At 40.2% G+C, this 16,887-nt stretch overlaps 1 protein-coding gene across 1 annotated transcript in view; it reads right to left on the bottom strand.

Annotated features, from left to right (window-relative positions):
* The window catches only part of LOC104510792 (inositol hexakisphosphate and diphosphoinositol-pentakisphosphate kinase 2-like), a gene marked incomplete at both ends in the record, with an annotated part of 38,840 nt that extends 22,967 nt beyond the window's left edge, over positions 1 to 15,873 (bottom strand). Inside the window, 13 exons of the mRNA XM_010153152.1 lie at positions 181 to 322; positions 1,730 to 1,912; positions 5,044 to 5,165; positions 5,272 to 5,397; positions 6,076 to 6,161; positions 9,073 to 9,182; positions 9,268 to 9,343; positions 10,284 to 10,370; positions 10,920 to 11,021; positions 12,480 to 12,601; positions 13,435 to 13,596; positions 15,212 to 15,313; positions 15,719 to 15,873. Of these exons, the coding sequence (XP_010151454.1) occupies positions 181 to 322; positions 1,730 to 1,912; positions 5,044 to 5,165; positions 5,272 to 5,397; positions 6,076 to 6,161; positions 9,073 to 9,182; positions 9,268 to 9,343; positions 10,284 to 10,370; positions 10,920 to 11,021; positions 12,480 to 12,601; positions 13,435 to 13,596; positions 15,212 to 15,313; positions 15,719 to 15,873 (1,575 nt within the window). The remainder of the gene's footprint in view (positions 1 to 180; positions 323 to 1,729; positions 1,913 to 5,043; positions 5,166 to 5,271; positions 5,398 to 6,075; positions 6,162 to 9,072; positions 9,183 to 9,267; positions 9,344 to 10,283; positions 10,371 to 10,919; positions 11,022 to 12,479; positions 12,602 to 13,434; positions 13,597 to 15,211; positions 15,314 to 15,718) is intronic.
* Positions 15,874 to 16,887: the final 1,014 nt, after the last annotated feature.

The raw sequence follows: 16,887 nt of genomic DNA, 5'->3' as shown, positions 1-16,887 counted from the left end.
ACGCGTTCCTCCTGCTTTTTACGTTAAAATTATGCATATGGAATCAGACTGTGAAAATCCCTAACCCTTTACTGATTAAAATTCTGCTACAAGCGAGTTTAATGATGAAAACTTATGTTACAATTCTCTCTCACATGTAAACAGGAGAAACTAAATACAACTACAGAAGCGTTTAAGTACCTGCAGACTTTGGATCTTCCATTCTTTGCCTGATCTGAGATGTCAAGCTCTGGATCAAGGAATAGACCTTGTCACATGTCTTTACAGGATTTTTAATAACCTGCATTGATTTTATCAGTGAGATGCTTCCAGATGGAGTAAGCTGCAGTTACAGATAAACACAAAATTATATCAACAAACTTGACTAGAGTTGTAAGGACTGGGGCAATAGGATGGAGTGTATGAAAGATTCCAAGTATTGGAGAAAAAGCATTCAAGCAGGTTGCAATTAAATTTTGAAACCATTTCTCAATTATGATATATCTGAACAATGATATTAAACAACAATTTATATGCATAAAACACATACATATTTGCACTTTTCCCAGTCTCCTCAAATTCATAGGATAATCTGGATATTGAAAACTGCCCTCTACCTAGGAGTGAGCAGTAGGTTCCTACCTCCCTCTTATGACTAAGTAAATCAACAGGAAAGGTACTGTGGCACACACAAAAAAAAATCTCCATATTGTTTTCCCGAATTGCAAGTTTAAAAAATAAAAATCACAAATCCAAACCAAACAAGTTATTATTACTTTACAATCCCAAAGGCTAGCTACTTTCACTGACTGTCTTAGAGTCTGCTCTATTGGTTTCAGCCACATTTCACCCCTTATATCTATACAGCAAAAAGAAGGGGGAAGACCAATGAATCCTTGAGACCTTGTACCCTCTCACTTTCTCCAAGTACTGCTGAAACCACTAAGGGAGGTGGTTGGGGTGAGCCTTTTAATGTCTATGTTTAAATAAATCCACATAAAGTAATCATGCAGGGTTGTAAGATTATTTCTCAATAATTTGCTCTCAATACCTTTAAGAAAACAGCAGTTTAAGATTAAACCTCATTTGAGGACTTTAGTTGTTAGACCAGAGAGAGTAAGGGCAATTGAAAGAGAAGGAAGTTTCTTAACGATAACAAACAAACTTACATTTAGAACCAGGAACAATCATGTGTGTTCTGTACTAAGTCAGCATAGACTATGTTAATATGCACTAATTTAGCATGTTAATGAGACATGTCCTTTCCCTGATTATAAAGTATTCTACTGGTTTTCAGCATCTTAGTGTTCTTAGAGTTTAAAAAAAGGCCTTGTAGCAGATTAAAGATTGAAACAACTGCAGTGGGCAGGTAATAGATTTTGTAATACCACACACTGTCAAAGTAAGGATTACAGAAAGGGTAAACAATAGTTTCATTTCTTGAATAATTAAAACATTTTTAATGGGACAGTGAAAGAGGCTTACGAATGAGGTTGCTACCTATTCCTATTTCAAAGTCTGTAGCTATTTTGATTATTCAAAGTCTGTAGCTATTCTGATTACTCAAATTGCAAGACAGCTCAGAACATCTAATGTCACAACTGGTGCAGCTTCCTTTGTAGTTCAAACTATTTGCACGCACACAAATAATTTTTCAAAAATAGATACCTAACATCGCTGCTCATTACTTTTACACAAGAATTTCCATGGCTGTTTACTTCACTTCACAGGAAACTAATCATATGCTAACCTTATCGTAGTCGTCAGCAGTAAATTCTCTGTCTCTCTGGAGAATTTCATGGAGTCTTGCTTTCACACGATGCTGACAGCTGCTTAAAGAATCACTGTCGCTGTCCAACAGACCGTTCATGTTAGCACTTTTTACCATCTGGACAAGAATAGGAGTCAGCTCTCCCTCTAAGGCCAGTAGTCCCTGAAGCAAACAATGCAATGACTCAGGCAAACAGACGAAGGTAAGAATACAAAGTTTCTTAAAAAACACACCTGAAACACTAATTTAAATTTAGGATTGTACCACTTGCCTATGGGTTAGACAAACTTGGCAGACAATGCAGATGTTTGCGTAGAAATGGCCCACAAAACATTTCCTTGGTGTACAGGGTAGCTACATCTGGTGCAACCGTTATGGTGCCGTGTCAAAGAACATGCTCCACAGTCGGTCGCTTCCGGCTGAAGCGACCCTAGCACCTCAGCGGTGCAACAATCCTCCTCGGGGGCCACAGCTGTTCAGGTCCTGGGTTGCAGGGAGTGCACGGTGCCTTCTCCCTGAGACTGGGAGCAAGAGCGGCCTGACTCACAGTGGCCATGGTCTGCTCAAGGCATTCAGTCACCAGGTAGGGTAAAGAGTTAGCAAGGTAAACAGCATCTGGGATGGCAACTGGGAACTGTTTCCTGAGAACTACAGAGGCAAAAGCCCAAACCCAAAAGTGCAATCAAAGGCTACAGTTGAACAAGAGGTGAGCGGAGACTTCCAAATTGGAGAAGGCTGGAAAATTGTGACTCTTCTGGCAACAGAAGTGCTCTGGGATAAGGAAGGAAACGGAGTCATGTATCCTCCAGCCTGCCGACCAAGAAGAAAGCAGAACAGATGGCTGAAATACGTCTGCACCAACACACGGAGCATGGAAACAAACAGGAGAAACAATAAACCTGAACACTTGCGGACCTTTAAGTTTATCCAGATTACAGAGATGTAGTGGAATAGCTCACGTGAATGGAGTTCTGCTGTAGCCAGATACAGGGCCGTTTGGAAGCCAGGAAGGCAAGGAGGCACAGCTGGGCTCTACATAAAGGCGTAGCTTGAACACTGGGACCTTTGCTTTCAAACCCCTGACAACCAAGTTGGGATATTATTTGTAAGGATCAGAGGACAAATAAGCACAGGCCTCTGCTACACACCACCTGATTTAAAATGGGAAACAGATGAAGCCTTCTTAACACAACTGAAGAAAGCCTCCTAACTGCAGGCCCTGTTTTCCATGGGTGCCCGTAGCCCTGGGTACCCCATGCATGGGCAATATTGCAGGGTGCAAACAATCCAGATTTCTGGAAAGTACCCAGGATAATTCTTTGATCCAGATGACTGATGAACTACTGAGCAGAGTCATTACCCTGGGCCTGTTACTCAGAAGAGTCAGGAACCTGGAGGTCAATGGCATCCTTGGTAATTGAAACCTGCTATTATGACAGATCCTTGGAGAAGTAAACAAGGCAAATAATTGCATTTGAGCCCTGGACTTCAAATGAGCAGACTTTAGCTTGTTCCTAGAATCCTATGGAGAAGTGTCCTGAAGGATAAAGGTGCCCGGGACAGCTAGATGATCTCCAAAGACAACCTCTTCAAAGCACAAGAGCAATCCAACCCTACGTGCAGAAAGCCAAGCAGAAGGTCAGCACGGATGAAAAAGGAACACACAGAAAGTGGAAGCAGGGGTGGGCTACTGGGGAGGAACAGAGGCACAGTCTGAAAATTACAGTGGAACTAAAAACCGGGAGAGGCTGTGGAATCTCCACTCCTGGAAATACTCAGAACTTGACTGGATATGGTTCTGAGCAACCACACCCAAACTGTCTCTGTGCTGTGTGGAGTGGGACTAGATGACCCACAGAGGCCCCTGAAATCTAAACAATGACCGTTTTACTACTGAAACTCAATTACCGAAGAAGATTTTATGTAACCCTTGAGGTGTCTGTGTCCTCTCACACAATTAAAAGTCCTGTGTCACTGAAATGAGTAAGTGACTAGTGGAATTATTATGGATGCCACGTGCTACTTGGGAGGAGGAGCAAAAGGGGAATTTGCCTAGCATGAAGAGGGGTAAAAGAGTATTTTGGCAAGCACTATAGATGTAGGAAGTTCTGACTTCTGTATTTTAAAGTAATAGTTCCTATAAACTCAAGTTTCTAATGAAAACAAAAAAGTTCATGCTTTTTAAACATTTTCACTGTTTCACATCAAAAAATACATGTAAAAATTCCTATAAAGTGCTGCGATGCAGTACTGCTACCATGACTTACTTACTAGATGTCCATTTTGACAGGTCCCAAGTAAAAAGTCTCCTATAACAATTTTAAGAAACTACTACTTTTTTTTGGTAAATTAATAGCATGAATGTATCATCTGTAAAATTTCCCATTAAAATAAATGCAGTGTAGTTTACTAATTACACTTTTCTTCAAGCCCTCCAATTTCCTCTATCAGGTGACTAAAGAGTGAACAAAAGATGGTTTTGATGAAAAGTGCTGCCTTTTGAACTTCACATCTTCTGGTTCAAATCACCTAAGTAACTGAAAACTGCAATTTCAGCTGATGTAAAATTAATATATTATCTCGAATCAGTTCCAATGTCTGTGCTTGAAGCAAAATCAGAGGGCTGGAGCCCCTCTGCTATGGGGACAGGCTGAGAGAGTTGGGCTTGTTCAGCCTGGAGAAGAGAAGGCTCCGGGGAGACCTTATAGCACCTTCCAGTACCTGAAGGGGCTACAAGGAAGCTGGGGGGGACTTTTTACAAGGGCCTGTAGTGACAAGGGGTAATGGGTTTAAATTGAAAGTGGGGAGGTTTAGATTCGATATCAGGAAGAAGTTCTTCCTGGAGAGGGTGGTGAGGCACTGGAACAGGATGCCCAGAGAAGCTGTGGATGCCCCCTCCCTGGAAGTGTTCAAGGCCAGGCTGGATGAGGCTTTGAGCACCCTGGTCTAGTGGAAGGTGTCCCTGCCCATGGCAGGGGGGTTGGAACTAGATGGTCTTTAAGGCCCCTTCCAACCCAAACCATTCTGTGAGTCTGGTACTAAGCTACATTGCTAGGGCTGTATAATTAAAAACTATCTGCACCTACTTGAAGAACCTGAAACGCTTGGCACATTAATCTGATACTTTTTCACACTGAACTAAATACGCTTTCAAACACATCTCTTTTTAAACACAGCCTCATTATACCCTGTGGACTCTAACGAACCACAAATCTCCACCAGTTTTCATAAACAAAAAACCAAACTTGAGAACATCGGAATTTTTTGATTAAAAATACAATTTCACACTGTACCTTTGCAAAAGCTGCTGCAGTCATCTGAACTCGTCCCTCATCAGAAGCGTAGATTTTGAGATCGTGCCGGTAAGTGCTATGTAATCTAAGTAAACCACATCCAGGAAATCCAGCATAATCTCCTACCAAACAAACATTTTGCTCAAACAAACATTTTGCACTTCATTATCTTCAAAAGGGATTTATGCCAGTCAACACACTTTTTAAATTATTATTATTTTTTTTTACCTTGTCCGCCTGGATACATACACCTGAAGGCCCTTCCAAGCTCCTCTGCTTGAACCCTGCCTGCAGGGGTCAATTCTCCTCCCCACTTTAGAACCAGAAGCAGGGATGGCTCATTTCTTCTATTATCTAATTGTACACAGAGACAGGAGTTTAGGAGTGAAGTGTATTCTACATTTTTTGAATTATTTTTTTTTGCAAATGAACACAGATATTTGGACTATGCATGGCTTCAGTAAAGGATCACTTCAACATTCTGAATCTTTAATAGCATTCTAACATTAGGAAAATATTAAACGGGAAAACTAAATGGGCACTTAAACAGAGAAACCTGAAGTATTTAAATTACAGAAAAAATGTAAGTGACAAATATTTAGCATGAAAGATGAAGCAAAAAGTAAATTATGACAGAAAAAATAGAACAAATTGGATGCCAAAAACTCTACAGTTATTTCAATCAATAACTAGGGGTCAAGGACCAGAAAAGCTTATAAAAGTTTTAAAGATAGCAGTAAATGTGGAGTGGGATTTTCTCATCCCAGACCCAAACCACTGTTTCTGGGGAATCACTGAAGCCTCTTTTCACCCTACTTTTCTGTTACAAAAAAGCAGTGTTAGAATACAAATTTACTACGTGGTTTTAGGTGTACAGTTCAGCAGACTAAGAGACTGAATACCTGCCAACAATACAAACATTCACTCAAAACCCTAGATCCCTTCTTAACATCAAGGCATGTTATAACACCAGTCAGTGAATATTTAAACACACATGATACTACGTGATTAGGTGCAGAAGTAATACAATACCTTCCTCTTCACTGGAAGTCTTTGGGCAACCATGAGGAAGATATGTTAACTGAACTTTGCGATTTATGCCTGAAAAATGACCATACCTGAAATAGGAACAGGGAGAAGTGAGAGGGGAAGGGAGGGAGAAACACTTAAATTATTTTCCTCCAAACCTGCTGTGCTCCTGTGACAGGATACAATAAATCTATACTGGTCATCAATCTGAGCATCTGACCACCACTTAATAAGCAGTGTTTAGAACAAACCTAACTCAACAAGCAAAGAATGACTACAGAAATATCAACCATTCTATAATGAAAAATTTTTAAATCCTATCTACCTTTTTGCACAACACTGAACATAAAACTGGGGGGGAAAAAAAAGCATTTACACAAGTAATTTATCTATTCAGATCCACAACAGTGGCTATGGGTATCCACAGTCTGATGTGGCAGTGCAGATGGCTACTACTTTGTTAGCCAATTAGATTATCAAGCAGAACTCAGTATTTCAAACAATCAACATAAATTTCAATAGTAACTGTCTTTGACCTGATTTTTTAAAAATTAAAGTTATCTACTACCATTTAGAGTTCTGAGACCACAGATATTTAATAAATCTTGAAACCTTGGGGGTTTTTTTCTTTTTTATTTTACATTTTTATATTATAAGAAACAACCGACGAGTGATTTCCACATGGCTTACAGAATACGGAAAAAGGGGCTAGCCACGCAAGAGGAATATAAGAATGTTGTCAGAGTATGCATGGATGCAACAAGGAAGGCTAAGGCCCACACAGAATTAAACCTGGCAAGGGATGTCAGGGACAATAAGAAGGGCTTCTTCAATTACGTCAGCAGCAGAAGGAAGACTAGGGGAAAATGTGGGCCTGCTACTGAACGAGGTGGGTGTCCTGGTGATGGAGGATGCAGAGAAGGCGCAGTTGCTGAATGCCTTCTTAGCTTGAGTCTTTACTGCCAAGGATGGCCTTCAGGAATCCCAGACCCTGGAGGTAAGAGGCAGAGCCTGGAGATAGGAAGACCCTCCCTTGGCCAAGAAGGGTTGGGTTAGAGATCATCTGTGACAACTTGACATCCACAAATCCATGGGCCCTGATGAGATGTATCCAAGAGTGCTGAGGGAGCTGGCAGATGTTATTGCGAAGCCACTCTCCTTCACCTTTGAAAGGTCATGAAAGAGAGGTGCCTGAGGACTACAGAAAAGTTAATGTCATGCCAGCTGTCAAAAAGGGCAAGAAGGAAGACCTGGGAAACTACAGATCAGTCAGCCTCACCTCCATCCTTGGCAGGTGAGGGAACAGCTCATCCTGGATGTCATGTCTAAGCATTGTAGAGGAAAAGAAGGTTATTGGGAGTAGTCAACATGGATTCACTGAGAGGAAATCATAGCCCTCTATGATGGCATGACTTGCTGGGTGGATGAGGGGAAAGCCATGGATGTTGTCTACCTCAACTTCAGCCAGGCTTTTGACATTGTCTCCCATAACATGACCACAGCCAAGCTTAGGCAGCGTGGGTTCGATGAGTGGACAGTGAGGCGGATCGAGAACTGGCTGAATGGCAGAGCTCAGCGTTGTGATTAGGGGTGCGGAGTCTAGCTGAAGGCCGGGACCTAGTCTTGTTCAGCATCTTAATCTAGATGTACCCTCGGCAAGTTTGCTGATGACACAGAACTGGGAGGAGTGGCTGATACACCAGAAGGCTGTGCCGCCATACAGCGAGACCTGGACAGGCTGGAGAGTTGGGCAGAGAGGAACCTAATGAAGTGCAAGAGGGGTAAGTGTAGGGTCCTGCAGATGGGGAGGAATAAACCCCTGCACAGGCACAGCTTGGGGCTGACCTGCTGGAAAGTGTCTCTGCAGAGAGGGACCTGGGAGTCCCGGGGGACAATGAGAGGGAACATGATCAGCCATGTGCCCTGTGGCTAAGAAGGCCAATGGTAACCCGGGGTGCATTAAAAGGACTGTGACCAGCAGGTCGGGGGAGGTGATCCTCCCCCTCTACTCTGCCCTAGTGAGGCCACATCTGCAAGAAAGAGTCCAGTTCTGGGCTCCCCAGCTCAAGAAAGACAGGGAACTACTGGAGACAGTCCTGTGGAGACCTACGATGATCACAGGAATGGAGTACCTCTTCTGTGAGGAAAGGCTGGGAGAGCTGGGTCTGTTTAGCCTGGAGAAGAGGAGGCTGAAAGGGGATCTTGTCACTGCTTATCAGTATCTAAAGGGCAGGTGTCAAGAGGACGGGGCCAGACCCTTTTCAGTGGTGCCCAGCGACAGGACAAGGGGCAACAGGCACAAACTGTAATGCAGGAAATTCCGTCTCAACATGAGGAGAAACATCTTTACTCTGAGGGTGCCAGAGCACTGGAACGGGCTGCCCAGAGAGGTTGTGGAGTCTCTCTCCTTCTCTGGAAATAGTTAAACCAAATCTGGATGCGTTCCTGTCCAACCTGCTCTGGGTGAACCTGCCCTGGTCCCATGGTCCCTTCCAACCCCGACCATTCCGTGATTCTGTAAATTATTAAATATTTCAGGCTTAATATATAAAGCCTTATTTATTTGGAACCCTCCAAGTTTACTGTAGGTATACAGTACACACCATGGAAGTTCCTACTGGCTCCATCAGACTTCATCAAACCCCAGACTGCAAGAAGCAGACCCTGCATGCAAATACTTTCATTTCAAAAACATGCAAGATGACAAAACTTGAGATCAAAGAAAGTAACTTTTTCATGTAGAAAGCATACTGAGACACTACATAAAGCAGTAAGTTCAATTAAAAAGGAGAAAAAACAGAGTAATGGCCCAGTTCTCCTTCGTAACATCAAACATGGCATCCTTTCTCTTGATAACCCTTGTGCTTGAATTAATATACCATCACATACTCAAAAGCCATTGCAATGCAAGCAGCAACTGGTCAAACAGGCCAAAATAGCATATACAAAAATAGCATATACAACTTTGTTACTATGAAACCTAAAAATTAAGACACTTACATTTCTAACACAGTCTTTAGCTGTTCAAGTTTTGCTTTACTTTCCTCAATTTCGGAATCATTGTTTTGCCCAAGTTCTACAAGGAGTTGCCTTGCTATATCAAGCACTTCCTAAAGAAAGGAAACATAGGATTTATTTAAATAAGTAATTTACCACTTATAAAATACCACAGCAAGAAAATAAAGACAAACTTGCCTGCAACTGTTTGGGTTTTTTCAGTTTCAGTTTTCCAGACTTATATCCATCACATTTTTCAAAGAGATCAAAAAACCTTTAAGAGAAACAATATTGATTAAAAAAAAGCAGCTTATGTGTTAAAATATTACTTGAACAAGTGGCTTTTAAACCTAAAGCAAAAATAAGCACCATTAGACTATTTGAAAAGCATGTTGAAACCTTCACTAAAGGTCAAACTAACCTTTACTCAGATCTCAATTCCCAAGAAAGTCTTCAACACATTACAGGAATAAGAGAACTAAGAATTTTCTCTTACTGACTTGCTAAGTGTAAAACAAACAAACAAACAAAACCAGGAAGATATTCTATAAATGACATAATATACACCAATGTCAATTCTTAATCTCCAAGAATGATCCTGAACAGAAGTAGGGACCAAAAATACCAAATGAGCAGTCCTACATTTTTACAGCATGTATCTCTGAATGCAAGAATCTAGTCCCAAGATAAAAAACTGTTTTTTACTGAAATTGCACCTAGTTCCAGGCCAATTATGTAAGGCACTTCATAAATGCTAACATAAAGACGGCATCTACCACAAATTCAGAGTCATCAAACTTTGACAAAAGCAGAAGACAAAAAGGTGATGCAGTAAGATGACAGCTCACACAAAACCAGTTATGACAAAAAAAGAAAGGCAGAAGTCATAGTCAAATGGTGAACCAGAAATACTCTCTGTCGCATTATTTTGAATAAAGGCAGCTATAGAGATGAATGCATTTTCAGTAAGATCAAGCAGGACTGTTCGCAAGGCACAGCATGTGATGAAGGAAGTCTGTACAAGTAATTTGACAGTCCTATTAGAAGAGGTGCATATTTGTTAATTAGCTGCAACATCAGTTGGACTTAAAAGAAAACAAAACAAAACCTGCCTTGTATGATGCAATTCCTGATCAATTAATTGCTTGCATATCTGCAAAAAGTGAGCTCTGCTCTAAAGCATCCAAATTAATTTTTACCAAGTTTCTACTTACTTCTGATGTTTTACTTCCATTTTCATCTTTTGTTTTGGTGTTCGGTCCCCGTGGCGTATTACAGCTATAACACACCTAAGCTCCATCCTGAAATTTCAAGAGCTATATTTCACAATTCTATATATGAGGGTCTTCAATATCAAAACCACCACAAATCAAGACAACTGACAAAGCCGTAGTTATCTGACGTAACTACAGAAGTGATGGAAGGATATGCAAGAATATAAGGTTAACCGATAATGATGTAAGGTGTAAAATATAAATATTGATTTTAGGACTTGGGTAACTAAAGAATATCTACTTCGAGTGGTTTTTAAAACGATTTTGAGGTTCATTAAATGAGCGAGCACGTTTATTAGAAGGACATATTAAGTTGGTGCTGGAACAATGATTAGCAGTGAAGGAGGCTATGCATAAAAGACGCTACACTTGAAAACCTGCTGTTCTATACTCAGCTTGACTAAGGGCCAGAAACTCTGATTGCTGGCATAGCAATTGTGATTCCTTCCTTGTTTTCATCACGCAAAACAAGCGTTCATAGGCCAAAGTGGGAAAACCTTTTGAAAAGAAAAAAAATTTCACACAAACGTTACGTTAGGAGTTTGCACAATTCAGGTGTAGCCACTCTTTTCTTACATTGTTCCAGAGGTGGTTGGCACAATAGGGATGTCTTCAGCTTCCAAAGGAATCGACCATGGTATGTGAAACTGGGGAGCAAGTTCTCGCATTATGATATTTCTAAAAAAGGGAATAAAAAGAAAAAACACACAAAGTTTAAAGCACATCTTATATAATACATATAAACTCTAAATCAAACAGATAATGCATTTCTATCAATGTGGTTTTAGAGTACTAGTGGTCATGAGTCTCAGCTGCATATTTTTCTTCTAATTGCATAATAAAACCTACTTAAACAACAATTTAAAGCTACTACAACTGCTACAGAGACAGCATTAGCCTAATGGCCCCGATTTGTAAGAAACCTCAGATTTTGAACGCAAACTCCTAAGAGAGTTCCTTGGATGTGACTCAGTCCTGTTCATTTAAACATTCAGATACCTGATGCCATGCTTAACTAAACTCCCGCATAGTCAGCAAGCCATTATCATCAAAGATATATCTGGTACCTCTAGTGGTAATTTCTCAAGTTTGTGTACAGGTAAAGTCTCTAGTCATAATTACAAAATGGTAACACTGCCTCCACCTACAGAAGGTTGTTAAATCCTGCTAATGCTGTTTAATCAAATTATACTGAACTTCAGATTAATATCCACATAAAAAGTAATAATAGGGAGGAAAAAAAACTATGCTTCTTAAAGTAACATAAGTCAAAATTTAATTTCTAAAAAGCTCGAAAATATTCTTCTTAACACTGCAGTGTATTGCCTTAAGGAATAAAGCATAAGGAAAACATTATGAGATAACATTTTTCAGAGAATTCAACAGCTACAACAATTTGAATAGAGAAATCAAAATGGGTCAGAGAATTGTAACTCTAACTCACAAAGTGGCCTAAAACAACAGGACTACAGCTGTCATCTCAGATTTCAGCTTAGCTCCCTCCATTTAATAAGATCCCAGACCATTTGGTTATGCAGAGAGCCATGCCGTACCTCACCAGTGCAATCTTACCGTAAAGCCAGTTCAACTACCAAAATGGGATCAGCCCATAGTTCACTACCCAATTCTGTATGATCCCCTGCTATACCCCTTCTGGATCCCAGTAGCAGAAAGAAGACGGTAAGACAGAAGATACCTTGATACAGCATCAGTTTGGATTCACCAGTATGAAATCCACAAATATGCAATTATACACCGGTTTCAGATCAAGAACAATATACATTAATATGGGCACATATTAAACAGCAGTGTCCAGTGGTGCTTCTCAACTTCAAAAAAACCCTCAACTATCCTGAAGAATTTAATCTAGCTTTCAAGGTACCCATCCAGTTAGCTTTAAGTGTTCACCAAAACCCAGATTCAGATGTTTTGGATAATTTTAGCAATAAAATTTACTTGGGATTTATTTATTGATTTAGGATTCTTTTAATATTTTCTTTATTATTTAATTTAATGACTTCATTCATGTGATATATCATTTTAAGTAATTAATTTAGGAATAAGGAGTACATAAACTATAGGACATACAACAGAGTGAACAGGCAAAACTCCTGAAAGGAAGCAGTAAACTCTTACCCCAGTATCTTAGCACAATCATCATAGTATTTCATGGAGTTTTTCACAAAACTGAAGCCATTCACATCACAGACATAGGATTGTCCATTAGCGCGCAGCAAATCAAAGCCACAAACAGTTTGCTGTTTTTAAGAATAAAAGTTCAAGTTATTGATCATCGTCTTTAGGATTGTTTAGTCTAAATAAACTTTAATCTGAAATCATCTGACAAAAAAAAAAAAGACAGATTTTATGCTTAGTACCTGCTGTCAGTTTCACGTTAGGTTTGCTCATGTCAGGCAAACATCTTGCTATTTTTAAGTTTATATCCCCAACTTGATTTTACCCTCCTGTGGGAAGGGCTCAAGCCAGGAAGGTTCGTGGAGGACTGTCTCCCATGGGAAGGACTCCACGCTGGAGCAGGGGCGGAGTGTGAGGATTCCTTACCCTCTGAGCAGGAAGGAGCAGCAGAGACACAACGTGTGGTCAACTGACCACAACCCCCACCCCCACCCTTTGCGCTGCTGTGGGGAGGAGGTAGAGAAATTGGAAGCAAAGCGGATCCCAGGAAAAAGGGACAGGTGAGGAGAAGGTTGGGCCCAAAGTAAATACTAGGTAATGAAAGTCACAAAACGTACTACTGAAATTGTGTTTTGCTAACATAGAAACCATTAAGAAAAAGCATTAATGTTTTATTCACAGAACAGATACACTGCCGACTAGCAAAGCACAATAGTAACACATGAATTCAGGAAAATTATGCAACATAGCAACCCATCCAGAACTTTCCTGTGCATCAGAGAAAGAATTCTAGATTTTTTAAAAAAAAGACGTGGTTGTGGAAGTTCCACCTTCTCAGGACTTCCTGCAGCTGTTATCACTGCTGGCTCCGTGCACCAAAACCCTCAGAAGCTTCATGTAATAAACAATTAATCAACACTAAATGTTTGATCAGATAGGAAAGTAATCAGCTTACTTTAAAGGCAAGGCATACTTTCCAAGCAATTAACTTCTCTCTGGCATTCAGGATGACTGGATACCTCACTTCTTTTCCTTCACTATCTCTTTCTACCTTGCCATCCAGAGCTGGAGACTTCCGGGCTTCCGCGTGAGCATAGTCTGGACCTACTGTGTACACCTTTATTGAAAAACAGGAACTCTTGATGCAGTGTAATAAAATTACATTACATATATGCATACATTTTGCTAAACTTATGTAAAGGACTTCAAAAGGTACTAGCTCCTTCATCACTGAAAAGGTCACTCCGAAGTACCTTCCTCAACGGCATTCTCTGCCTTCAGAGAACACCCATCATTTACTGACAACCTGGGGTAAAGCAAGAGGAGAGAAAAAAAGTGTCATTTGCAAGGAGCCTGAAAATGAAATTTTCATGTTTTAGGCAGGACTAAACAAATCAAGATCTGCCCAGTTTTGGCATGAGAAGGCAGGGACTTGAGAGAATGATTGTGCTGTTTACTCTGCTGCAGTTTTGCTGCTCCCTGGAAGGATTGGGGCTTATAGAAGAGACCTGTCATCAACTCTGAAAAATGGGCTACTGTCACTTTAACTAAAAACAAAACTCTAAGCTTTGATAAAAAGGCATTCAGCTAAGCCAGATGATTACAAGTACCGCTGATTTAGTCAATTCAGGCAAGAGGGTGAGTTGGGTGAACTGCCTAATATAACACTGACAGTCTCAATACTTGAAGCAAATCCATTATTTATTTAGGGTGTTAAAAGTCCAGCGCTTCTGCTTGATGACTACAGCAGAAGTACTCAAAATAGTCCCCAACCCTCAAGTCATTTGCATCTCTTCAGGTTACAACAAACCTTCTCTGGGGAAAACCCGTTTGTAGAGCTGCTCCACAGACATCTGTAAACTCAGACTGACCTACCACAGTGTTGCACAGTATAACCATCTGAGAGGTACAGCTCATGAAAACGTAGCAACTTAAAGAACAGGGGGTTTGAGAACATAAAATAAGCGTTCCCCTCACGTATCCCCAGGTGGAAGAAGCTGACTTCAGTTGATGAAAGGGTTCTTTGGCGTGAGACTGGAATAGATCTCACACTCTCTAAACTGCCATTTTTTATCTAAATACAGTGATATCTCATGTATATTGTAAAACATTTGCTTCACGTGTTTTGTGATGGGCTTAAAATAGCCAAAACTAACACAAAGGGAAAGAAAGCAATCTCCATACATGGCTGGCTTATCACCTATTGTGTTATTGACCTATTTTAGCATTCTTCAATAATACCTGATCTTTACATCTATTAAGAAAATATATGGACAAAACAGTGAAAATAATTACAGATAAGGTCAATGCATTATTTTCTGCAATTTAATATAATTTTAGTAGGTAAGTTGTGTTTATTAATTAGAATACTAAGATAGTTGGTAAAACTTGTTTCAATTACAGATTTATTTGTAACCTTCAGACAAAATATCTAAGCAGCATCTGTTTACACAGGAAAGTATATGCTGTTCTGGCACTAATACAATATAAAAAAGAAATACAGTGTGTTGGGTAATACGCCTCCAGCACTTGATTCCAACAACATAAGTAAAGCTGCTCTACATTACAAGTACTGTGTTAAGCTAGAATAAGAATTACATTCTTTACTTACAAACTGTATAAAACTTCATTAATATTAATGCTTGACACAAAGATATACTTCCATCTTAAAATTAACAAGCTCTTGGAACCTGATTGTTCTCAATATAAATAAGGACACACAGTTGTCATACCTTCACGTCAGTGCCATCTGTAGGCATGAATTCCTCATAAATATAGGATCCTGTTTTTCTCACACTGCTTTCAGGGGAATAAACACTGCTTCTGCTGCCAATCTGAAATGAGTATTTTTCTATTAATAACCTTGTAGGCTACTGGCTGAGAAACTTGAAAAATCCTTAAAATAACACTCTTGTACTGAGAAAATACTTCCTGTACCAAATGAAGCAAGTAGGTTTTGACTGTCCCCAAAACATTTTCATAAGTTTCTGAAAGTGCACTGGTAGCATATTGGTTTACCTGTAAGAGTCTGTGGTGGCCAACAAATCTACTGCAAGGAACAAGGGTCTTTGTTCAATAAACATGTTCTCCTGAAATGAAGTTCTCGGATCTGCCACTACTCCTACCCAAGCAGGACATAACAGAACAGGTCCCAGCTAACCTACGGACACCACACAATTCCTCTGCAAGTCTGTTACGACATTTACAACTTTTCAATAGCTTCAGTACGAAACCCTCACCTTTCGAAAGAGCCTCTGGCTTCCACCCCCAGCAGATGTTGGATAATAAATGTAAACATTGTGGTCCTCAGCACTAACTGGCTTTTCTACAAAAGGCTTTTGGAAAATTTCTCCATTCACTTCGACATGATCTTCGCCTTCAATCAAGTTGCATTCTGAAGAAACAGTGCGAACAACAGAGATGTAATAATATATTCATGGAATGAAGTGATTACAGATTTGGGGTAATTCTGTAGGTTGAAATAAAAAGGTCATATTATATTTTGGGTCACTGATTTATCACTAACTGCACAAAGACTTGATGATCATGTGCTGAACATGTCTGCTCTACCATGTCTGTATTATGTTACTTTAACACCATGTTCCGGGATTTATGTTCATTCCCTCAGTGCTGGATAGTAAATTGTTTCCTATGAGAAGCATAAGCTTGCAGAGGTGGTATTCTTTTTTTTTGGAAATGTTTTACAGACAGGGGGTAGGGCTGTTTGTCTCCTCCTTCAGTACCTTTCTCTGAAATATCAGGGGGATGGCAGATGGACAGTGTGGTGGCATGAATGAAGCTATGATTTTATGATTCTATGAAACAATTCTCAGCCTATTAAAAGTACCGTTATGTCTGGCACCACACTACACTATCCAATGAAGCAAGTAGGTTCTGATTGTTTCCAAAATATTTTTATAAAATTCTAAAACTGCACTGATAGCATATTCTTTGTTTTCCTGTAAGATCTGTGGTGGCCAACAAGTCTATTGCAAGGAACAAAGGTCATCATTGAATATAAATGTTCTCCTGAAGTCAATTTTTCTGAGCTACCACTACTCCTACACAAGGAGGACATGACAAAACAGGTCCCAGCTAACATATGGATATGACAGAATGCCTTGAAATTCTGTAAGACATCTACTACTTTTCAATAAAATCATTGAATCACAGAATGGTTAGGGTTGGAAGGGACCTTAAAGACCATCTAGTTCCAACCCCCACCCCCCCCTCCCAGGGGCGGGGACCCCTTCCACTAGACCAGGTTGCTCAAAGCCTCATCCAGCCTGGCCTTGAACACTTCCAGGGATGGGGCATCCACGGCTTCTCTGGGCAACCTGTTCCAGTGCCTCACCACCCTGAGCATTAATATTTTTTTCCTTCCATCTAATCTGAACCTCCCCACTTT

Source organism: Eurypyga helias, unplaced genomic scaffold (assembly GCF_000690775.1).
Source record: "Eurypyga helias isolate BGI_N326 unplaced genomic scaffold, ASM69077v1 scaffold16106, whole genome shotgun sequence".
NCBI classification, from domain to species: domain Eukaryota; kingdom Metazoa; phylum Chordata; class Aves; order Eurypygiformes; family Eurypygidae; genus Eurypyga; species Eurypyga helias.
This window is presented reverse-complemented; position numbering and strand designations above follow the sequence as displayed.